We start from the raw sequence: 23019 nt of genomic DNA, 5'->3' as shown, positions 1-23019 counted from the left end.
TGTGCGTGGCTCTGTGCGTGTGTATGTGTAGGCGTGTCATGATCAGATGCCCCCACCCCCTTCTCCCTCTCTCCCTAAACAGGACACAGACGGACACACGTCAGGGGGAGGGGGGGAGATGAAAGAATGACTTAACCGTTTAACAACGTGCAAAGGGAAGGAGAGGAGACCGAGCGTGGCCGCATGCCGGGCCGGCGGATTCCCATTTTCGATACCATCACTACAGTGGCGCGGGGCTCCAGCGAAAGAAACAGGCCTCTCCCCCCATCCCCTTCCACACACACACACACACGCAGAAGGGCATCAACGCGCACGGCCTCACAGACCCCGGCCGATCTTCTCTCGCTTGAGCCTTTTCCACTTCGTGAAGAAGGCCTTGGGCGCATGAGAGGCGTCGACCGCCCTGCCAGACTTATACGCAGCCCTTGCGCGACTTCGGGCCTTCTGTGCCTTGCTCATACCTCGCGACAACACGCGCACTTCGTCAGCCGGTGCAGCTCCACCGGTGCGTGGGGTCTTGTGGGGGTTGACGGCGGCCTTGTAAGCAGCCGTCGGGGCCACTTCCTTCAAGCGGCGCTTCATGGTGGTTGCCTTGTCCTTCTCGAACTTTGTGAGCCGTCGAAGCTTCGCCTTCTTCAGGTCGAACGTGTTGAAGACGGCGGCTGGGTGCAGCTCCTTGATGCCCTGCAGAAAGGTGTCAGAGGGGTGGACCAGGTTGCGCTCCGGCCGCAGGGTGTTGTGGAACCACCGCAGCTCGATTTCGTCATCCGCGTGGATGGAGTGCAGGAGGACTTGCGGGGTGTCCGTGTTGTCGTCCGCCAACTCCTTCCGCACCTCCACGTTTGTGCCCTTGACGCGCTTGTGCAGCGCCTTGGGTGCAATGTAGGCCATTGCTCCCGCCCAAAGTGATGGGGGGGGTGTGCGTGTGTGTGGGAGCAGAGGCTTGCGAATGCGCTGATGTGCGTGTGTGTGTGTGTGAGCAGAGGCGGAAGAGGAACAGGTGAGGAAGATGTTCAGCGCGTCGTCACGAGCCATGTGGACATGGCTGACCTTCGCAAGCGCCGCGGACAACGTGCTGACGCGTTTTGGTTGCACACACACACATACACACGGCACAAGACATGCTCAACGGACGAGGAAAGGCAAAGGCACCGGGGGTGTGGGCTCTTGTCGATGGAGTGGGGGTCGGGGCGCCCACTATTCCACTCCTCCCTATCGACTGCCCCCCCGCTCTCTCCCCGTCCTGCTGCGGATACATCCCGGGAGAGCAGAAAAGGATCAGCCACCGGAGAAAAGGGCGGACAGGTGTGAAGCGCTCCCCCCACCGCCCAACAAACATCAGTGCACATAAAAAGGGGGAGGCGTATGTGGAAGAGGAGGAGGGCAGCAGAGACTGTGTATAGCTGAGTCTCTCGCGCACGCTTCCCTCTTCAACACACGCACACACAATGCGAGAGAGAGAGAACGGAGCAGGCGAGGCAGCGCGTGTGTGTATAGGGAAGCGGGCACGGCGGAACCGGGAAGGCGACACACCAGCACAAGCAGGTTCGCCCTAGACGCACAGTGAGTGGGGAGGGGGGAATGAAGAATAAAATGCGAGCATCTCTCTCTGTGTGTGTGTGCTGCGCTACAGGACCTCGGAAACGTACTCGCGGCAGTTTAACGACTCCCACCACAGCACATCGCCGGGAGTGATGTTCTTCTTCGCCACAACGACCACTGCGGGCTCTTTGGCTGGGGTGTAGACAAGAGAGAGGTGCAGGTTGGAGCAGCTGCGCCGCGCAGCCTCCTCGAGCAGCTGAAGGCTGAGGTCGTCGCGCAGCGGCCCTGCTGACGTAGAGGCCGCCGAGTGGACCGAGAGGAAAGAATCCTCGTTCCCGCTACCCCCGCCGGTGCCGTCGCCACCGCGACGGCCTGCTGCTGCGGCGCAGTAGGCGAGCATGCGTCGACGCTGCTCGTGCTCCACCATGAAGCGAGAGTATATGACGCCGCCGAGGGCGTTGCCCAGAATCGGATGCAGGTCAACCGTCAAGCATGACCATGGGCTGATGATGGCGAGTGGCACCGCCGCGGTGCTGGAGGCGCTGCTCGGGCCTGCATGGCTGAACTCGTTGGTGATGGTACTACTGTTGGAACAACAGTGGCTGATACTCATCGGGCGATCGTCGCCCACACAAACCGATCGGGCCTGTGGGCTACTGCGGCTATCCGACGCCGTCGCGGCAGCGACGTTTGGCGGCTCCATGTCGCGCGGGTACACCACCGCCCAACTCGTCAAGGAAAAGTCACTGATCTGCTGGAACGCCCGCGTGCTGTTCAAGAAGCCGAGAAGCTCTACGCAGCTCCACCGGCCGGGAAGGCCGCACTCGAGGCTGTCCTCCTCCTCTGCTTCCGCGCCGCAGAGCGGAAGGGACGGCACGTCGACCAGCTCCTTCGCCAGCACCTCGTAGACGCGATGCACCATACCATGCAAGTCGCAGAGAACCTCCTCCAGCTGTGCGGGCGTAAACTCTACGAACGCGCTGCGTTGCGGTTGCTGCTGCACGTTGACGGGGGCGGTTGGACTGGGGAGCATGCCTGACCTCCAGCTACCCACTGAGCTGCCGCCCACCGCTTTTTTTGCATCGGCCGGGGCGCTCGGGTTCTCAGAGCCGCGCGTCACCTCGAGGGGAATTTGCCGCAGCCCCTCCCACACGGTGGACGAAGCGCGGTAGTTGAAGTCGGCAAAAAAGGGGACGGAAAGCTGCTGCAACAGTACCTCAAGCAGTAAGAGCCGGTGAGGATCCACATGCGTGCAGTACGCGTTGCCGCCGGCTGCGCTGGACGTGGTTGTCGCGGGCACCATCAGTCCCCGCTGATGCAGCGTGCGAGCCACCGCGCGTATCATCGCGTGGCGTTCTGCTGTCCACGCCGGGTGGCCCTGCATCTGGGGTAGAAGCTCCACTGGCAGAGCCAAACTCAGCAGCATCGCCCCCAGTCGCGCCACCACCCGAAGGGCCGTAACGGCCAAGATGGGTGGCGGCTCGACGCTCCGTTTCACCTGCCCAGGCGCTTTGCTGTTCGCACCGCCAGATTGCTGCTGCTGAGGTGCGTCATGTCCGGGCGCATCACCGACTGCGGACGGTGACACAGGCCAGACACCGAGCGGCGCCACCGGCGAGCACACAGCGTGCGGGGATGTGGGTCGCATGCTGGGAGTATCCCTGAGAGCGAGTTGATGCAAGTAGCTATTCCAGTCAGAGTAGACCTCCTGCAACACCGCCACGGTGCGTCGCACTCGCGCCCCCACATCGTCGCCAGAGTCCAGGGCGCGCACCTTGTCGGAGCCCGGCGGAACGCCGCCGCACTCCATCACATGATACAGCCGCAGCGCCAGCTGCCGGCACTCCTCAGAGCAATAGACGGAGTGACAACCGCCAGGGCAGCTTACAGGATTCGAAAGTCGTTGCCGCCCACATTGCGCGCAGTACGATGGCGCGGATGCGGTGTCAAGATACTTGTCCTTCACGCCGGCGCCGGTGTCGTGGCTGCTGCGCAGCGCAGCGGCAGCGGTAGACGCCGTCGCCGATAGCGGGGGAAGCAGTGGCCAGAAGGGGATCAGTAGGGCCGGGCGCTCCATCAAGATGGTCTCTCCTTTCCGAATGTGGCGTGTGGCGGAGAGGCGGATGTGGCGACAAAAGTACTGCATGGGCGCCGTGCCCCACCGCATCGTCGTGTCGGCCGTGGCAGCCAAGAGGGCCAACATCGAGTTCCGATCGAACATGAAGTCTTCCGCCCGCAGCCGCAGCTTTGGCGCGGTTTTCGGGACGAGGACGACGTTAGAGGGGGCAGCGCTATCGCTGCCGCCACCCGTCGCCACCTTGGCGCTACTTGGCTGACGGGCCGGCTGCAGGCTTCGCTGCCCTTCCGCGCCACGGTACCCGCGCGGCAGGGGAAGCGGCAGCCGATTCACCGGCGTTGGGTTCATGCTGGGGAAGAGCGCCTCGAGGAGGAACAGGCGGCGGTGGCACACGTCGGTGCTGGGGCGGAAGGGGAGGCCGGGCTGATGGGAGCCGTGAAGCAGTGAGCGAGGACTTGGCTTTGTCGGGGAGGGCTTCGGCTGCACCGGGCCCGCGTTCGTGCTCTCGGTGCCGGCGGCGTGGGTGGATAGAGGTGGTGTCGGCTTCGGCGGCCGCTCGTCGGGGGCGTGCAGTTTCCTGCCGTAGCGGCTCAGAAGCAGCGGGCACACTTCGTACGGCAGCGTGTGCGTTGGGAGCAGCGCTGTGTCTGTTGCGGTATAGGCGGCCGACACGGCGCGCGGGGAGCGCCGGTTGCCACTGTGGCGAAGGCGGGAGCTGATACGCTCCTTCAGTCTCGAGGTCGAATGGGGCGAGACTGGGCGAGGTCGGTCAACCGACTCGTGCACGTCACGGTCACACACGACAGCGATCGGCTGCGCCATCGACGCGGCATTCACCACACCAGAAGAGGTGGAGGGGCCGCTGGGAGGAGAGTGCCGCACCCCACCTCCCTTGGACGAGTGGGGCGAGTGCGACATGGCTGTCAGTGACCCGCTTCCCATGGTGGTGCCGCCGGTGCTGCGTCGGTGCATCATGCTTGCGCTGCCGCCCACGCACAGGCGCAATGTCGACGTCGGTAGCAGCTGACGGAGAAAGATAGTGGCGTACGACACCATCACCTGCGTGACGCGGCTGAGACGAAGGAGCAGCGGAGACGCGGCACGCCAGCGGTGCCGCAAGTGCCTCGCCAGGCCCTCCACCTGAGATGTGTAGCCGAAGCTGATCAGATTGGCGAGGAGCACCTCGTAGGTGGGGTTGATGTGCTCCCTGGCGGGGCAGCACCGCAATGCCGCCTCGGCATCACGCAGACTGTCGTAGAGGGACGTCGGCGAGGCGTGGAAGAGAAGGTGACTACGCACGGTGTAGAGGATAGAGAGATCGCGGGCACGCGTCAGCGGCGCCTCCTCGGCACTCTTTTCCTCCCGGAGCGACGCGATCGCTTCGCTAAAGATTCGAATTGCACCGGGGTAGTCGGGGCGCTTCCCATGCGTGGCCGACGAGGACGGTGGTGTCGCGTTCGGCAGCTGCGCTGCGGCCACCAATGCCTCGTCGGTGCTATCTGTGTCGGTGTTATCAGAGCTGTGGAACTCGCCAGACGTGCTGGCCGAGAAGTCGAGGCCGAGCACGCCGGAGATAGCGCGCAGAAGGGGGTGCAGGACACGCATCGCATGTAGGCGCACCACGACGATTGGCGTGCACATAGAGATTGGCAGCGTGAGTATCGCGACAACGGAGTCGTCATCTTCCACCTTCACATGCTGCGGGGTACCCAGAGGCGCTGCCTGCTGCTGCGAGGAAGCCGCTGCCCTTGTAGACGGAGTAGTGGCATCTCCCAAACGCACAGCCTCTGCAGCAGCGGCCACGACCATTGCGGTTGTGTCAGGGTACGAGTTCGCGGCGCTGGTTGGGCTGCCCTGCGGATGCTGGTGGTAAGGCTGCTGTGGTAGCACCTGCCCCTCTGAAGACCACGGGCGCGGTTGCTGCGAGCGCCGACCGCCGGGCTGCCAGTCGGTGTTCGAGCTGCCAGACAGCGCAGGGTCGCAGTGATCGCTGGCAGAAACCAAAGGATTGGATGCGGAGGCCGAGGGTGACCGAGCGACGGCGCCACCGCTTCTTCGTCGATGGACGCCGGCCTTCGCATTGTGGTGCGTCTCGACGTGCACGAGGAAAGGGCCCGCCGCAAGGATGCTGGGCAGACACACTTCACCGACGCTGTGGTTGCTGTTGATGTGGCTCAGCGAGCTCCTCGGCCCTGTACCGTTCACGGGCATCGCGCCAACCTTGCTCGTGGGAGGGAGCTTGTCGCACGGCGACTGCTGCAGTGGAGAGGAGCGCCGACGCGACATGGAACATGGGCTTCTGCGAGTGCCGATGGACGGCGTCGGTACCGCGCTGGCCACGTCGTCATCGGCGTCGCCAATCATGCTCGTGCCACGCGCCTCATGTGGCTTCGTCGCGGGGCGATTGCCTTGAAAGAGGCGCCGCATGAGCGGCACCGCCACTTGGAGGACATGGGCGGCGCCTCCGTTGGCGCTCGTTGTCACGCTTGCAGGCGCCCAGGAGGGAACGCTCTTGTCCCTGCCGCCGTTGCTGTCTACCGCGGTTGCGTCGACCCTGCCCTCACCATTCCCGCTGATGCGTCCGGAAGGCACGGCCATTGACACCGCTGCCGGCACCGCGCCGTTTCGCGGCGACGGTTGCACGTCAGACCGGCGCAACGGCTGCTTCTCTTGGGTAGCTGTAGTGTTGAACACGGGAGGCGGTGCAGGGCGGCGAGGGCTGGGCGAGAGGGTGCAGGAGGCGCCCCCCGTTGCCTCTAATTTCTGTGTTTGCCGGAGATGCGAGAGGGAGGCGCGTGCATACGGTGCGCCTACAGACACCTTCGCGGCGGGGGTCCTCGGGGGTACGGGAAAGCGCGGAGATGCGAGTTGGTCGCCGGCCGCCCTTGGAATCGTTGCGACCGCTGTTGCCACAGCCGCGGCGATGGCTTTGGTCGCACTGTTCGCCGGCTCCGCAGAGTGCCTTCGGCTGTGCTCTTCTTTGCAGCTGCTGTCGGTCCGGACGAGCGCCGGCAGCTGCAGATACACGTCGGGGGATGGTGTTCCGGCGGTGCTTTTGTCGAGCGGGACGCTGCCGGTGGAGGAGGTCGACGAAGGACTGCGCTGAACAACCGTGGGCTCCGAAACGTCGACCGGGTGAGAGCCGGCCAGGGTCGAGGGGGCAACGCTATCCATGAAGGCCATGCTGAACGACTCGCTTGTGTTCGTCTTGGTCGCCGGGATCGGTGACGCGTCGCGCTGCCTGCACGACCGCCGCGCGACCGCGTAGCTGCTGGACTTGAGGTGCTGTCGCAGAATCCGGAACTCGACAACGACGGCCGCCTCGCCGCTGCGGCGCAGGACAACGCCCTCGATGGAGTGCTTCAGGATGATGCGGATGATCTCGTGCGCTTCGCAGCCGAGTCGGTCGATCCACCAAAACTCGAGGCGGCACGCATCGGGCCTCAGAGAGACGCGGGCCCCCGGCACTGGGGTCAAGATGCTGCGCCACCAGTGCGGTAGCTGCGGGCTGCGATAGACGGTAGGGGTGTTGGCGCCGTCTTCGTCTTCGGTTGTGTTCGCATCGCTGTCGTCGTGGACGTCGTCCTCGTCGGAGCAGGTGCTGCCATGGCGCTCGGCGGAGCCTGCGTTATGCAGCGATAGGGACGTTGAGGAGGGGAGGGAGATCGACGGCGCCTGCGCATCTGCGTCGACGTCGACTGAATGAGAGGGACGCTGGTGGCAGTGCCGCTGACGTCGCTCCTGCTGTCGGTGACAATGCCAGCGAGGTCGCTCCAAACCAACAAAGAGGTCGGTGAAAGAAGGGTGGGCCACCGATTCGGGCTTCTGGGCAAGCAATGCCGAGCCCGCGAAGCCACACTCGCTGCGGTTACGGGTGACGGACGCTGCAGGGGGGACGGCCAACTGGCCGAGGCGGGCCTGCGGGTGAGCAGCAGCAGAAGCCGCTGCTCCCTCGTGATCCTCGCCGCAGCCTCGCGCCGCTGCTCTCGACGCGGAGACGCGGGGGAAGGAGGACCCGGATACCAAGTGAAGGGGCGCAGGCTCTACTGGGACCGTGGCGTTGTGACACCTTTCCTCCGGTGAACCGCGCGCACCGCAGTTGGTGCCCGTTGGGTCCTCCGAGAGGGGGGTTCGCCGGGTCGGGAGAAGCGTCGCGAAGGAGGGCAGTGGGCCACCTGCCGTCGCCTTAAAAGGGAAGGAGAAGATGGACGACGTCGTTGCCGCCCCCAACACCACGCCTCTTTCGCCTCCCGCTTGGTCATCGCGGTCGCACATTGCATCTGAAGAGGCAGTGATAGCGGCGCCGGCAGGTGTCTCCGCTGGCGTGGCGCCCAACGCGCGGACCAGCTCCACCCCTTTCCAAGCCTGCTCAGGTGAGGGAACGTCGAGGGTGAGCGGGGAAGGGGCATCGCCTCTTCGTGCATCACCACTCACCTCATCCTTCTGCGAAGATGTCGGGCGCGGGTAGAGCATTGTGAGGTACACCGTCACCGCTCACCCGCTGTATCTGTGGGTCCCCTCCCTCCCCTCCCTCCGTCTCTCCGCTACACGTTCCAGCGGAGGACTTATATGTGGCCGTGCGAGCGACGTTGACGCAGTCGTTGACTGCGTCGGTGTTGCAGTGACTTCCTCTTCCCCTCCGAAGAAAAATGTGAGCGACCACAGACCTTCGAAGCAGAGGAGGCGCCTTGAAGTCGAAGGAGCTGACGAGAATATGGCAGGGGTGGTTCGGGTGGGGTGGGGGGAGGCGGCACGGTAAAGAGGCCTGCTGCAGGAGAAGTCCGACCAAGGAGCCAGAGCGACAGCCGCAGCCACGCGATGGATGGGGGATGGCCCGAGCAGACCTCAGAGGTAGAGCGAGGAGGCTCGAGCACACACTCACACGCAGACACGCGCTCCGTTATAGATGAAACCAAAGGGTGCGTGCGTGTATATACACGGCGGCGAACTTCGCCGAGCACCGTTCAAAAGTGAAGAATACACACACTCGCACACACGCGCAGAGGGCTGCAAAGAAAGATGGCGGATGGTGTCGGCGGTGGGGGTGAGGATCAGACCGAAGACGGCGAGCGGAGGCGCTGTGAGGGAGCTGCACTGACAGAGTGCTGTCTCACTGCGAGTGTATGTGTGTGTGTGAGGGTATAAACGGATGGCGCGAGCTGGACTGGGAAGGAGGGCGAGGTGTTGTATTCACGCGCCCGAAGAAGACCGACATGCGCAATGGCAACCGATAGCCACAGACGCACCGACACACACACATAAAGGGTAAATGTGTGTGTGTGTGTAAGGTGGCGATGATGGGCTGTTCCCTCGCCCGCGCTCGTGTGCCCTCAGAGAGAGGGAGAGGGAGATGGGGAAGAGGAGGAGGAGGCGATGGCGGGCTGGAGGTGTGTGTGTGTGTGTATGGGGCCATTCTGGCCCTCTTGCTCGCGACGCGTCGTGGGCCATGCCGCGGACGCGCTGGGCGTCGCCTGGCAGGTGAAGAGGGGGGGCGTGGTGGGGGCGGACTTGAGCGCGACGAGCGGGCAGTGGGGCTGCTTCACATTCGCCTCCCCCACCCCCACAACGTACGACAGGGGAGGCGGAGAGAGAGAGCGGCGACACCCCTCCACCCCGTATCCGTACACACACTCGAGGAAAGACACAGACACACTGACACCCCCTACTATCGGCTCTGTACAGAGAGCGAGAGAGAAAGAGAGCGGTTACGCAGGAGAAAGCAGTAGTAACGAGAGGAGGAGACGAGAGACGAGGTGTTGCGTGTAGGGGTCCTCATGGAGGGACTGCTCGACTCCCCCCTCCTCCTCCTCCTCTGCGCGCTTTAACTCTCTGATTGTGGACGCAGATGTACGCGGGCGTACGCATATATGTATACGTGTGGCGGTAGGGGGGAAGCTCGAGGAGCTTCTCCCACGCAACTTTGTCAGCTAGACCTAGACGTTCTCGGCGATCCAGTTCATGGCCTCGCGCAGCGACTCGCCGGTGGAGGCGCTACAGCCCATGAGCGTCCACGTTCGATCCTTTAGCTTCCCAAGTTCCAAGTACTCAATGAGCTCGGCGGGGGCCGCTGCAGACTCCTTGTCCTGCTTATTCGCCAGCACGAGGAGGGTGGAGTGCTGCAACGATGGTTCACTGTGCAGAAGCTGGTGCAGCACCTCCTTCGCCATGGGGAACCGTGCGGCGTCCGCGGCGTCGACGACGAACAGAATCGCATCGGTATGGTCGTAGTACAGCTTCCACGATGCTCGTAGCTGCTCCTGCCCACCCAAGTCCCAGCAGGTGAAGGTGATGGTGTTGTTCGTGTGCGGGTGCGTGATGGTGAGCGTTTCCGTGTTGCCGCCGAGTGTGGGCTGCGTGGCGATGGAGTGGCCCAACTGCAGGTGGTACAAGATAGACGTTTTACCGGCGTTGTTCAGGCCAAGGATGAGGAGCTTGTAGGACTTGCTACCCTTGAAGATGCTCCACAGGCTGGCGAAGAGCTGCCCCATGTCTAATTTCTACTCGTCTTGATCGGGCAGCCGTCTGCTGCTGCTGCCTCGGCAACCATTAGGGCGTTGATTTGAGCAGAGGGTTGCGCGTGTTGTTAAGAAGAGAGCAACAGAAGAGAGAGCGAGAGAGAGGACGCACGCACGCAGGGTGATGGCGGTGGTGATGGGCATCGGGCAAAGGTCATGCTGACACACACACACACAGGTGCGCGCGTGTATGTGTGTGCCTGGTTAAAGTTTGTGGTGCGTGAGAGAGTCACCGCACCCACCGCAAGAGTCTCTTCTCGTTTGTGGTAACTTTCGTCTGTGCTGATTGGAGTGGCTCGTGAGAAGCGGCGCAGAGGCCTCCGCCTCCCCCCTTTTCGTTCAGTTCCTTCGCACCTCTTCCTCCAAGCGGCAACGGCGCCACTGTACACCCACACACTTTCGCCTCGCCATCGCTTCACTTCACCACGTATACCATCTCCCTCCCTCCCCTCGTATGCTCGCTGACGTTCACGAGTACACACACTGCACACACACAGACACACACACACACCGTGCCAGGAAAGGGAGTAGCCGAAGAAGTGACTTCGACACTGGGGAGCTGCGAGCCAGAGAAGAGGGCGGGGAAAGGTCGACAAAGGCAACGGGATGGGGTCTGATGGCAGCCAACTACGCATCGAGCTGCGATACGACTCCGCCCATCCAAAGGCGCTCGTAGTGCCGCTCATCGCCGCCTGGCAAGACGCGTGCAATCACCAGCTCCAACAGCCCTTGCGTAGGCTGCACCCGAGCGATGTGACATTCTAATACTGCCCCGACACGAACGTCGTCGCAGTGGTGTGCGATGGTGTGCGCCAACTGCACTTCAGGAATGTACACGTCGGAGACGTAGGTGAACTCGGGGGTCTCTTGCCGCCAGCGGGCCTCGGCATCTATCTGCAACGATGCTGGACGTCGCACCCTGCCCGGGGCGGTGGGCATCGAGGCCGGCGGTAGTGACAGCAGCTGTGACATGACCGCCGCCGCCGAGGGTGAGGAGGAGGACGCAAAGCGGCCGTACGCCGGCGCCGCCACCACACGGCGCGTCTCACCAACCAAGCACACGTAGGTCCTCTTGCGAGGCGCGCCACCACTGCCGCCTGCACGGGCAGTAACGGCGGCGACGTCGGCCGAGGCACGCTCCAAGTCCTCGAGGTATCGCAGAATCCAAAAGCGCGTGCTGCTGTCTTGCAGGAGACTGGCGCGCTCCTGCTTCGTGCTGATCATGGCGCACAGAGAGGCCATGGCGTACTCAGAAATGAGCTGCTGAGGCGCGGCCCCCATGGAGGCCGCCGTACACTTCCGACTACCGCCCCCACCGCGGCGCTGCTGCCAGAGCCACGTCTTCAGTTGATGGTGCACGAGCATGTCGGCATAACGACGTAGCGGACTCGTGCTGTGGGTGTAGAAGGTTGTGTCAAGCCCAGCGTGGTGCAGAGGGACGTGATGGTAGATGGCGCGCGTAACGGTGCTGAGGCGGCGCACAGAGGACTGCATGGCTTCGGCGAGGAACATGTGCGAGGCGTCGAGAGACGTCAGCGTCTCCACGCCTTCCGGCTCTGTGTAGTAATGCGCCACAAGATGGTCACTGGAGAGGGAACGGGTGCCACGGAAGGGCATTGTGATGTGGTTGGCCTGCGCAATGCGCGAGCACACCTCGTTTGCGGCGATCATCAGCTCCGCCACGGCGAGGCGGGCGTCTTGGGTGGAGATGACCTGATCCGCGACGGAGAGCACCTTGGTGCCCTTGACTTTAATAAGAGGGTCGGGCAGACTGAAGTCCATCGGCGGTGTCGGCGGCACCCCCTCTCTGCCGCCCTCGATCCCGGCCCCGCGCTGGCGTTGCTGCTCCTGCCGCTTCAGTCGAGTACGCAGACGAAGGCGCGCATAGCGCAGGATGTAAAAGAGGTTGTCCTTGTCCTCAGGCGTCATCCACGCTGGCGGCGCATGCGTGCTGGCGGCGTGCTCAGCCACGAGAGGCGGCAAGGACGACGCGGTCTCGCCGCGACTAGCCGCGACGGCGACGGCGGCGGCGTCGCCACCATCACCGCCACCCCTCTCCCTGCCCTCCGCCTCGTTGATCATCTCTTGCACCTGATCGTACGTGAGGCGCCGCAGCTGGTCCAGCCACCCGACAGCGACCGAATAGTTCTTTACCTCGCCGGTGGCTTCGTCGATCTGGAAGATGACGTTAAACGTGCGACACGGCCGGCCCTCGCGCAGCGTGGCTGCCTCGACGATGGGCTTTGGAAGCATGAAGAAGACGCCCTCCGGCAGGTATGTGGTGGTGGTCAGCCGCCGCGCCGTCACCTGCTCCAACGGGCTGTCGAAGGGGCAGTAGACAGTGGCGTCCGACACGTACACGACAAAGTACTTCGCCCCCGTCGCCGCATCCACGCAGACACCAATCGCATCGTCCACCTCGCTTGTCGTGGCGGAGTCGATGGCGTACCCCGGCCCCGTGCGGCGCTCGCGTATGGCGTCGAAAGCGTCGCCGCCATCGCGCTGCCGGTCCTCGGCCAGCAGCTCCGTCATGAAGGCGTGTGCTTGTGGAGGGTAGTGCAGATCCCCTGCGTACGCGACTCGGTTGAGGTTGTCGCCGGGCTCCACGTACCCGATGAGCTCCAGCAGGGTGCGCATTCGTACAGGGTCAGAGATGCATGTTGGGGCATCAGGAAGGCGCGCCAAGACGCGGTGGAGCATCTCCAGGGCTGTATCGGAGAGGACACCCTCGCCAGCGGCGTAGCGGGCCAATAGTCGAAGGATGCGCGCCTCACTCACGGCATCCAGGGGTCGCACCGGTAGCCTCCAGGCGGAGCTGAGGAGTCGCTGCGACTCGAGCAGGGCCGACTCCACCTGCCGCACGGTGGCCGAGGAGGGGGAGGGTGACGACGATGGCGCGTACCGAAGCGGGTCGTAGCGCTGTAACAAAGAACCGAGGATGAACTGCCGCATCCAGGTGACATCGAGGTAGGTACCGCTGAACTGCACCGCGGCGTTCGCCACGATCGTGCGCGGCGCTGTCGATGAAGGGGATGCTGACGCCGAAGTTGACGAGGCGCCGCAGCGTTGCAGGGCGGCACGTGCGCACACGGTTGGCATTGCGGCCGCTGCGGCATTGCCGGCGCGCGCAGCCGTGGCTAAGAGTCGTCGCCGCATGGCCCCCCCACCCCTCCGTGCAGAGATGGAGAGAGAGGGAAGTGTGCACCTGCGCAGAAGTAAAAGAGGTGACAGAGACAGACAGGGCGGATGGAGGCATTATAAGATAAGGGGGAGAGGGGGGGCCTCGAGCACGCGGCAGAGGAGGAGGAGGAGGAGAGCGGCGCACCGACGGATTGCACATACGCACCACCTTCAGCGGATCGCCGTCTCCCTTATTCCTCCAGGCCCTACTCCCTCCTGCGGTGTACTACGGCACCGCATCCAGTGCCGACTCGATTCCGCTCCGCAAAGAGGGCAGCAGTACCGCTACCGATCGTGGCCTGGAGTAGTCGATTCTTGGGCGAGTCGCACGTGTGGTAGTCGTGCGCTTCTGTACACGGAAAAGGAAGAGGGGGTGGGGAGCGGCGCGAGGACGCGGTGGGGTGGGATCGCTGTTCAGTGCCTCTCGCGGAAGGATTTCGCACGCTCATGAGGAGCACCACAGGGGAGGCGGGGGGGGGAGATTTATGGAGGTCGCTCCGGCGACGCAACTTCGCCCTCCAACCGCCTTCAGCACATCCGCCCGCACGCACGCAGACACACGGCGCGCGCCACCACCCCCCCCTCCAGAAACCCGAGCAGACAAAGGCAGCTCCACTCACCGCCTCTTTGATGGCCGCGCCTTCACCAACTCTTCCCCTCCCTTCTGCCCATTCATGCGTCTCCTCTCACACACACACAAAGAGGAGTTCAGCTCCGCTCTGCCACACTCCCCTCGCGTGGTGCGGCGGCCAGGCGGAACGCGCCTGAGCCACGCCGACGCTTTGGTCGGCAGCCGGGTGGGACCAGAGCGCGCACTGCCACACGGCGTTCCCATCGCAACGCCGCCAATCGCAGCGGTGCATTACCCTAGCCTTGCCATTGGCAGGGGAGGGAGCACAAGTGGGGGTGGTGGTGGGGAAGAGGGGAGAGCTCCTGGACCTTTCCAGAGGGCGCAGAGCGGACTTCAATGCGCTCCCCGTCGTCACAGGTTCTCTTTCCGAAGCGATAAGACGGGTCCCTCAAAATGGAGCAAAGCTGGCGAGCAGACAGGCAGCGCGACAGGAGAGCTGTGGGAAGGGCTGAAACTGAAAGAGCATATGTGTAGCAGAGTCTAGTGGATGCATCCATGCCAATGAGACAGGGAGCTGCCCACTTGTGTCGGCATCATTGGCGAGTGTGAAGCGGGCGACGATCTCGTGGTAGAGCGTGTTGTTGGTGTTGCTCGTGACGATCTGCGTCGGGGTGCTGTTGACGGCGACGCCCCTCATGCCGATGAGCTTGCTGAGGCGCAGGCCCTTGGTCTCCGGCACCGGCTGTGTCTTGATCTTCCGCTCGACGGTGTCGTACACCATGGTGCGCAGCATGTTCTGCACACCGGACCAGCCGTTGGCGATGATCTGCTCGTCGCTCAGCTCGTCGTTGGTCCAGCCCCAGATGGTGCGGCGGTTGAGGATGGGGTCGTAGAAGGTCTTGGAGGCGTAGAACGGGCCATAGTCAATGAAGGTGAAGGTGCGATCGGGGTCCTCGACGAAGACGTACTTGTTGCTGGCGTTGCTGAGCCGGTAGAAGCCGTAGATGAAATAGTCGCGGTGCGAGGGCATGGTGGAGACCTTGAGGTAGTGCTCGCCGCCCTGGCCCAGCGTGAAGAAGTCGGGGCACTCGAACATGTGGTCCAGATCGTACTTGTAGACGTAGAGACTGTGGGAGAAGCTGTAGCCGCTCTGGAAGCTCGGGTCCTCGGTGGAGAAGACGACGACGTGCGCGTTGTCGCCCTCGGTGTCAGTGACGCGGGCGGCAAAGGCGATGAGCCAACGGTTCGGGTTCTGAGGGTCCTGCCACCACTCCGTGGGGTCGCGGAAGTTCTCCATCGCGACAACGCCGGGGATCATGTCCGCCGACATGATCACGTTGAGCGCGCTCTTGGCGAGGGTGTCGAGGGTGCGCTTGCCATGCACGTCGGACTTGGGTGGGTTGGCAATGCACTGGCGCTGAATGTTCTCCGGCTCGGCGCAGGTATACACCATGACCGGCTCGCTGTAGTTGTTGTTCATGATGGTGCCGGAGTAGGCGCCCCACCTGTCATACCACTTGTCCGCCCAGACGGCAACCGGCGACTCGGGGCGCGTCCACTTGACGTAGTCCTCCGACGTGACGTGGTACCACGCAATGTCACCCCACAACGGGCCATTGGGGTTGTACTGCATGTACAGGTGAATCTTGCCGGTGACGGGGTCGCGGTAGGGACCGTTGGGGTCGTTGATCCAGTTCTTCGGCGGGCGGATGTGATAGATGGGCTCGTACGGCACGCCGTCCATGGCGACAGCGGCGGCGGCCACCATCATGACCCCGGCCACCAGCAGCAGGATGACCCTGTGGCTAGGGAGGGAGGCAGCGATCATGGCGACGCGTGGGGTGCGTGCCGATGGAGAGGGGGAAGAGGCGGTGGGAACGGTGATGTGCGAATGTGCTCGAACGCGTCGAGCCTTGCGTTGGTCTGGGTGTGTCTGCGCGGGTGAGAGTAGGAGGGGGTAGGGGAAAGATGGAGGGCGTGGGGGGGGGCCGGTGGAGAAGAGGGAGAGGGTGCGTGTGCGTTGGGAGGAGGGGCGGGGTTGCCTAGCGGCGCGCGAGACTCTAGCGCCCCACCGGTGCATTTTTTTTAGGGTACAGTGGCAAGGACGCGCTCTCTTCACACGCGGCCAGCGTGCCGTGCGTTGCATGCCAGCGCCGCAGTCGCCACTGGCGGCGGGCGGTGGACTGGCGTGGGCTTTGTTTGCTTCGGCGACCTCAGCTGCAGACTTACGATTAGAGCACCTCTGCATCGGTGTGCGGCCCGCCTGGAGGTCGAAAAGTCACGTCAGGGGCGTGCAGATAAACGAATTTCGAGAAAGGTGGGGGGGGGGGGAAGAGGGAATACATTTTGGAAGGCGGGGGAGGGGAAGGGGAGCGTTAGCGCGTCCCAATCTCCGCCCCGCCTCCATCCCGGCGCCGCAGCCCGAAGCATTAAGCCCAGCGCCCGCCACACCTCCCCCTCCCCCCCATTCCTCCTTCTTCCCAGCGCCGTCCTCGCCTCGCGACGTGGTTGGGTGAAAGAGTAGCGCTCAGGAGGAAGCGCTGGGCAGGGCAAGGAGGGAGAGGGAGGAGGCAGAGCGGCGGAGGCGAGTTCGGAGCTGCCCCTCCTCTTCCCCGCAGCGCGCGCACCACGCGTCTACAGCGACGTGGTGGCATGGGCAGCAATGGAGTGCGGGCTGCCCGGCAGCGGGAGAGGCCCACACGCAGGGGTGAGGGTGAGGAGGGAGGAGGGAGGGAGTGAATGGAGAGCTCCTCGGCGGCGCTTGCTGCTGCCGCTGCCGACTCCTCCGGCGCCTGCGGGCAGGTACAGTGAAAATGTGTGAGACAGAGAAAAAAATACGGAGCGCAGACGGCTTCGACTACGCATTCATGAACGTTTTAGGGGGTGGGGAAGGGGGCCCGTTACCCTCCCTCTTTTCCGTGTCGTTGGTGGCATGTGTGCACGGAGAGGGAGCTAGGCAATATATGAAGGCCCGACGCCGACGCGCACGCTCCTCGGTGTTCTACCGCACGCGCATAGGCAACCGGTAAATTTGCCTGAGGCATGCGGCGAGTGACGCTGCTGCTGCTGCTCATGGGTTACACCCACAGCGACGAACAAATAGGCAGCCGAGAAGGCGAACAAAAAAAACAGCTTACAAAGAAGTCCGCGAGAGGGCGGGGCGACATTGCTACCAACGGAGATGGCGGCGGTGTCGTCGAGGGTGCAGCCGCGTGCGACCGCCTAGACATCGATGAGAGTGTCGAGCAGCTTGTAGAGAGAGTCGGTGAAGGCCTTGGCGGGGCTGGGCGTGGGCGCTTTCCAGATAGTGTCCATTGTATAGACCTCAATGTCTACAGTGACAGCGCCGGCGTTGCGCGCATAGACGGCAATGCCGGTGGTGTTGGCGCCGTTGTCGATGTAGAGGCGGCCGGTGAGGGTCTCCAAGCCTTCGTCCTTGAAAATCTCCAGCACGCTGTCATCGACGAAGATGTGGAGCTCGAAGCTTTTGGGCGTGGAGGTGGCGAAGGGCGCGCGACCGTGGAGGGGCGCGGTGCTGCCGATGGTGCCGGACATGGTGCGGCCGAGGTACAGCAGCGGCTCGCGCACGGTGCCGCTGGTGGCGTGGTCGCTGGCGACCATCGTATTGGTCTTCCAGTACATGGTGCAATTCTTTTCTCCCGCCCAGAAGGTGTAGGACTCACAGAGGCGCAACCTGTTGCACTCGGCGCTGCATTCGGCGGCGGAGGAAGCTGGGAACACCTTGATGGGGGGATAGGCCTCAATCTGGCGCGTCTTCTCCGAGGCACTGGGGCCGCCTACAGGCATGCAGAGGGAGACGGTGGTATGCTGGCTGAGATTTGCATTGGCGCGAATCATCACACCCACCTCTGGCACTTCGTCGACGTTGGCGTAGGTGGCGCTGGCAGAGAAGATAGCGGGGTTGGCGAGTGTGAAGCGGGCGACGATCTCGTGGTAGAGCGTGTTGTTGGTGTTGCTCGTGACGATCTGCGTCGGGGTGCTGTTGACGGCGACGCCCCTCATGCCGATGAGCTTGCTGAGGCGCAGGCCCTTGGTCTCCGGCACCGGCTGTGTCTTGATCTTCCGCTCGACGGTGTCGTACACCATGGTGCGCAGCATGTTCTGCACACCGGACCAGCCGTTGGCGATGATCTGCTCGTCGCTCAGCTCGTCGTTGGTCCAGCCCCAGATGGTGCGGCGGTTGAGGATGGGGTCGTAGAAGGTCTTGGAGGCGTAGAACGGGCCATAGTCAATGAAGGTGAAGGTGCGATCGGGGTCCTCGACGAAGACGTACTTGTTGCTGGCGTTGCTGAGCCGGTAGAAGCCGTAGATGAAATAGTCGCGGTGCGAGGGCATGGTGGAGACCTTGAGGTAGTGCTCGCCGCCCTGGCCCAGCGTGAAGAAGTCGGGGCACTCGAACATGTGGTCCAGATCGTACTTGTAGACGTAGAGACTGTGGGAGAAGCTGTAGCCGCTCTGGAAGCTCGGGTCCTCGGTGGAGAAGACGACGACGTGCGCGTTGTCGCCCTCGGTGTCAGTGACGCGGGCGGCAAAGGCGATGAGCCAACGGTTCGGGTTCTGAGGGTCCTGCCACCACTCCGTGGGGTCGCGGAAGTTCTCCATCGCGACAACGCCGGGGATCATGTCCGCCGACATGATCACGTTGAGCGCGCTCTTGGCGAGGGTGTCGAGGGTGCGCTTGCCATGCACGTCGGACTTGGGTGGGTTGGCAATGCACTGGCGCTGAATGTTCTCCGGCTCGGCGCAGGTATACACCATGACCGGCTCGCTGTAGTTGTTGTTCATGATGGTGCCGGAGTAGGCGCCCCACCTGTCATACCACTTGTCCGCCCAGACGGCAACCGGCGACTCGGGGCGCGTCCACTTGACGTAGTCCTCCGACGTGACGTGGTACCACGCAATGTCACCCCACAACGGGCCATTGGGGTTGTACTGCATGTACAGGTGAATCTTGCCGGTGACGGGGTCGCGGTAGGGACCGTTGGGGTCGTTGATCCAGTTCTTCGGCGGGCGGATGTGATAGATGGGCTCGTACGGCACGCCGTCCATGGCGACAGCGGCGGCGGCCACCATCATGACCCCGGCCACCAGCAGCAGGATGACCCTGTGGCTAGGGAGGGAGGCAGCGATCATGGCGACGCGTGGGGTGCGTGCCGATGGAGAGGGGGAAGAGGCGGTGGGAACGGTGATGTGCGAATGTGCTCGAACGCGTCGAGCCTTGCGTTGGTCTGGGTGTGTCTGCGCGGGTGAGAGTAGGAGGGGGGCGGGTGGGGAAGAAATTGGAAGCATAAGGTTGAGTGGCACCGCGGAAGATAGACATTCATCGTGTCGGCGATGGGAAGGGTTGCGGTGCAGGGCGGAGACGAAGGGGAGGGGGGGCAGCGGGCGCCAGAGAAGGACGAAGGTGCGTGTAGGGCGTACCGAGCGTCTGGCTGCGAGGGGAGAGGTGGGCTGCTGTGTGCAGGGCTCGAGAGGGAGAGAGGCGTGAGGGCGTACGATGCGTGGGCTCTCCGTGTGGCGATGGTCGCAGGGGAAGGGGCACGGATAGCGCTCTTTCGTCAGTGCGTGTGCGTATCTGCGTCCAGTTGATTGGCGCCGAACCGACGGATCTTGCGGAAGTACGCCGCCTTCTGCCGCAGAATCGCGAGCTCGCCGGACGTATACTGAGCGGTGGCGTTCGTGTTTCCATCACCCTCGAGGAGGCCCGCGATAGGGTCTTCGTAAAGGGCCCTCTCGAGGGCACGCAGGTGTCGCAGGTACTGCTCTGCGAGCCCACGCATTTTCACGGCCGCTCTCATGAAATCAGGGCTGAGGTCTTCAATGAGACGCTCTCGTTTCCGCTCCACGTACGTAATCCAATCGGCAAGGTGGTAGTAGCGACGAACGAGGAATGCGTCGTACACCGTCTTCACTGTTGGATGTAGATGGGCGTAACGCTTATCGATCTCGGTGGCGATGTTCTCGCGGTCGCGCTTGATGCGGGCGATGCGGCGGTGAAACTGCGGGTGCAGGGGGTTATCATGAAGCTCTTGCAGATCCTCGGCGAGGCCTCCGTACAGCTCGTACACGAGTCCCAGACATTCGTAGAGGAGGTCGTGCCGAGCATTGATAGCGGGGTTGTTCAGCTCGAAGGTGGCCGGGTACTGCATGTGGCGCTTCAAGTATGTCGCGCTGTAGCCGTACCACTGCTCCGTGTTGAGCCACTGCTGCTGATCGCCTTTTACACGTGGCAGTCCATCGACTCCGTCGGGCTGAACCACATGCGGGTTGTGCAAGAATCGGTGAAACTGGTCCGTTGCTTGATGACGGTGCGCCGTGCAGAGTGCGCCGCCCGCTCTCATGCGGCCAGCGGCGACGGCAGAGGCCATGGAGGAGCCGCCGAGCGCGAGCCTGAGACAGGCGCCGCGCTGAAAAAAGATGCCGAGCCAGGGATGACATCTGTTCTGCGAGTGCCACACACTTTTCGCAGAAGGCGTCCGGCACTGTACCCCGCCAAGGACCCTTACCGCACCGGTCGACATGAGTGAGCGACCCTCTCTCTTCCTCTTTCCCCTCCCTCGCAAAAGTGGAGGGGGTCGTCGGCTTTCTTCACACAGACACACAGACAGACAGAAAAGAATTGCGTCACCGGCGCGGGCGGTGGATGGGGTGGGCCGCGTATACACACCTCACCCTCGTTCGGTGCAGGGGCCGCTACGCGTTGCAGCAGGGGTGACAAGAGGCAGCGAGCAGCAGAGCAATACGTTTTTTCAGCTCAGTTTTTTTTTTCACTGACAATGCAGCGCCGCAAGAGTGATGCGGAGTTGTGTGCGGAGAGCGGCACGGGGAGTCGGGCCTCACGCAGAGAGCTACACACCGCGCATACATTTATGTGCATGTGTGCCATGAACGCTTATACAGGAAGGGCGAGGGAGGCGGGAGAGGTCAGGTGTGCGTGTGTGTGTGTGTGTGAGAAAGGAGGGGAGAGGCAGCACTCTACGCGACCACACCCCCACACCCGGCCGCCCTTCGACGCAGGAAAGGGTGGGAAGGGTGCGCATACTATTCACCACTTCCTCCAAACGGCCCCCGAGGGAGAGGAGGCGCACGCACCCGCAGAGGGTCTCCCCCTTCTATCCACGGGAGTCCCACGTGCGGGGACAGTCATGCTGCTTCTTCGCGTTGTACATGCGTACTCGTCGCACAGAAAGACGGTCGGGCAGGGAGGGAGGGGGGGCGTAAAAGCGAAGGCGAAGATGAGAGGCCCCCCCGAGGGCGACAAAAGCACTCAACACGAAGGCCCCCCCTCCCACCCACCCCCCACACACACAGCGTGCAGCATCACCAACACCGATACCAGAGTCAGCTTCTCGAGCAGTTTATCCATAAGAGGCGAGACGAACACACTAGGGGCAGCCCACTCGTCCTGCTTCATGAGGGGGAGCTGTAGGTGCAGCAGCCGTGTGCTACGTTCCCCTCCTTCACAAGTAGAGGCGCACACGTATGACGCATTGCCGGCTGCTACGACTGCTGCTGCTCCGCGGCGTTGTGGCGCGGGGCGTTGGGCCGACGGAAGAAAACTTCGCGGTGCCCCATCTCCTTCGACTGCTTTGCATCGTAAAAGGATGAGTTGATGTCGTCGAACGGCGTGTAGTATTTCATCGACTGCGGGTTCTCGGCCGTGCCGGCGGACTCCCACATTTGTTGCAGCATGTCCTCCCAGACGGCACGCCCGATGTTCCACCCCGCTTGGTCAGAGCGTGGGCGGCGCCACTCACCGTACTCGCCAACCATACGCAGCACTGCTTTCCGCGAGGCGAGCGGAGCGTCCCAGGCGTTGCTGAAGGCGAACTCAGAGTCGCCGTCCATCTTGAATCGCTGTGCGCGGAAGATGCCGTGCCCCTGCGTGACGGTCATACTCTCGACCACGTTCTGGTGCACGCGCATGCGAGCCTCGCGCGTGTGCCGCTGCATCCATCTTGGCAGAAAAAAGCCCTTTATTTGGATGCCGCGCGCGATCGCGTCTGTGTTGGCTATTTGCATGGGCTGATGGCTCGTGTTGCCGTACGTGACGCACACGCCATTGTCGCCAAGCAGGTTGACAAGGTTCGAGGCGTACCCGCCACAGGTGTGGTTCAGCAGCAGCTTCGGCGGCGGCACGTCGGAGAGCAGGCGACGCATGTAGTTGGTCCGTGCGTAGCTGTATGGCACAACCGCGAAGGCGCCACGCAGCTTGAAGAAGGCGAGTAGGTGGGCGTGCTCTGTGCGACCCAGCTGCATCGTCTGGAAGAGCTTCGCGCCCTTGGCACGCAGATAGCCTTGGCAGATCTGTGCAACAGACGAGGAGGCGCCGGTCTGCAGCACCACATCGTTCGGCTGAATGCTCACGAAGTCATGGGTGAGATGGTACGCCGTGTGGAAGAGGGACAGCGAGGAGAGGTACTCGATGTCGACATCCGCGCGACACGGCACTACATCGAGGTTCTCGGCATCTGTGACGATGTGCGTTGACCAGCTGCCGACGGCGGGGTTGTTGATCCACACCATGTCCCCCTCCTTCAGCGCTAGCTTCGCGTTGGAGCCGACCTCCTCGACCACGCCGACGCCCTCAACGCCGGCGACGTGAGGCAGACACGCCTTGAGCACCGCAATGGGACCCCCATGTCCCTCGATAAGGCTCTTGTCATGCCGGTGGACCGGTGCCGCTAACATCTTCACTACCACCTGCCCACTCGTGCGGTCAAAGGGGATGCGATACCGCTCATACTGCAGCACCCGATGCGGCGCCCCGTGACGATGATAACGCCAGCCCGTTGCCGCGACTGTCCGGACGTTGGGCAGGCCGCACAGCTTCCGTGAAGGGTGCATGGCCCTTGTGCGACGGAGGAGGGGAGGGGAAGGGAAGGCGCTACTATACCTAGGTGTACGCGATACGCTTCAGCTATACACAGCAACAGAGGAGGGGAGGGGCGAGAGACGACAACGGCGCAGCTTCTGACGGAGATGGACTCCAGGTACGCCTGAATGGCAATCCACGCCCCGAGGCAAGCACGCCAGCTCAAGGGAGTCGATACGAATGATGTGTGTGTGTGTCTGTGTGCACAGGGAGGACTGAGGTATAAATCAATGGCCTC

The 23019-nt window shown here is 63.2% G+C and overlaps 8 protein-coding genes across 8 annotated transcripts; all 8 read right to left on the bottom strand.

The window, feature by feature from the left end:
* Positions 1-318: 318 nt before the first annotated feature.
* LSCM1_07425 (uncharacterized protein) lies at positions 319-891 on the bottom strand (the record flags this gene model as incomplete). Its single annotated transcript, XM_067324795.1, has 1 exon — positions 319-891. The coding sequence occupies one exon, from the start codon at positions 889-891 to the stop codon at positions 319-321; it is 573 nt and encodes a 190-aa protein (XP_067181402.1).
* A 736-nt stretch (positions 892-1627) lies between these two features.
* LSCM1_07424 (uncharacterized protein) lies at positions 1628-8092 on the bottom strand (the record flags this gene model as incomplete). The annotated part of the gene is made up of 1 exon (XM_067324794.1): positions 1628-8092. The coding sequence occupies one exon, from the start codon at positions 8090-8092 to the stop codon at positions 1628-1630; it is 6465 nt and encodes a 2154-aa protein (XP_067181401.1).
* A 1460-nt stretch (positions 8093-9552) lies between these two features.
* Positions 9553-10107, bottom strand: LSCM1_07423 (uncharacterized protein; the record flags this gene model as incomplete). Its single annotated transcript, XM_067324793.1, has 1 exon — positions 9553-10107. One exon carries the CDS (start codon positions 10105-10107, stop codon positions 9553-9555), a length of 555 nt encoding a protein of 184 aa, XP_067181400.1.
* Positions 10108-10761: 654 nt separating this feature from the next.
* LSCM1_07422 (uncharacterized protein) lies at positions 10762-13290 on the bottom strand (the record flags this gene model as incomplete). The annotated part of the gene is made up of 1 exon (XM_067324792.1): positions 10762-13290. One exon carries the CDS (start codon positions 13288-13290, stop codon positions 10762-10764), a length of 2529 nt encoding a protein of 842 aa, XP_067181399.1.
* Positions 13291-14333: 1043 nt separating this feature from the next.
* On the bottom strand, positions 14334-15713 carry LSCM1_07421 (uncharacterized protein; the record flags this gene model as incomplete). Its single annotated transcript, XM_067324791.1, has 1 exon — positions 14334-15713. The coding sequence occupies one exon, from the start codon at positions 15711-15713 to the stop codon at positions 14334-14336; it is 1380 nt and encodes a 459-aa protein (XP_067181398.1).
* A 1394-nt stretch (positions 15714-17107) lies between these two features.
* LSCM1_07420 (uncharacterized protein) lies at positions 17108-19039 on the bottom strand (the record flags this gene model as incomplete). The annotated part of the gene is made up of 1 exon (XM_067324790.1): positions 17108-19039. One exon carries the CDS (start codon positions 19037-19039, stop codon positions 17108-17110), a length of 1932 nt encoding a protein of 643 aa, XP_067181397.1.
* A 425-nt stretch (positions 19040-19464) lies between these two features.
* On the bottom strand, positions 19465-20427 carry LSCM1_07419 (uncharacterized protein; the record flags this gene model as incomplete). Its single annotated transcript, XM_067324789.1, has 1 exon — positions 19465-20427. The coding sequence occupies one exon, from the start codon at positions 20425-20427 to the stop codon at positions 19465-19467; it is 963 nt and encodes a 320-aa protein (XP_067181396.1).
* Positions 20428-21406: 979 nt separating this feature from the next.
* Positions 21407-22753, bottom strand: LSCM1_07418 (uncharacterized protein; the record flags this gene model as incomplete). Its single annotated transcript, XM_067324788.1, has 1 exon — positions 21407-22753. One exon carries the CDS (start codon positions 22751-22753, stop codon positions 21407-21409), a length of 1347 nt encoding a protein of 448 aa, XP_067181395.1.
* Between the last annotated feature and the right edge of the window lie 266 nt (positions 22754-23019).

Source organism: Leishmania martiniquensis, chromosome 4 (genome assembly GCF_017916325.1).
Source record: "Leishmania martiniquensis isolate LSCM1 chromosome 4, whole genome shotgun sequence".
Lineage (NCBI taxonomy): Eukaryota > Euglenozoa > Kinetoplastea > Trypanosomatida > Trypanosomatidae > Leishmania > Leishmania martiniquensis.
The sequence above is the reverse complement of the archived record's forward strand: the minus strand, read 5'-3'. Positions and strand labels throughout refer to the sequence as shown.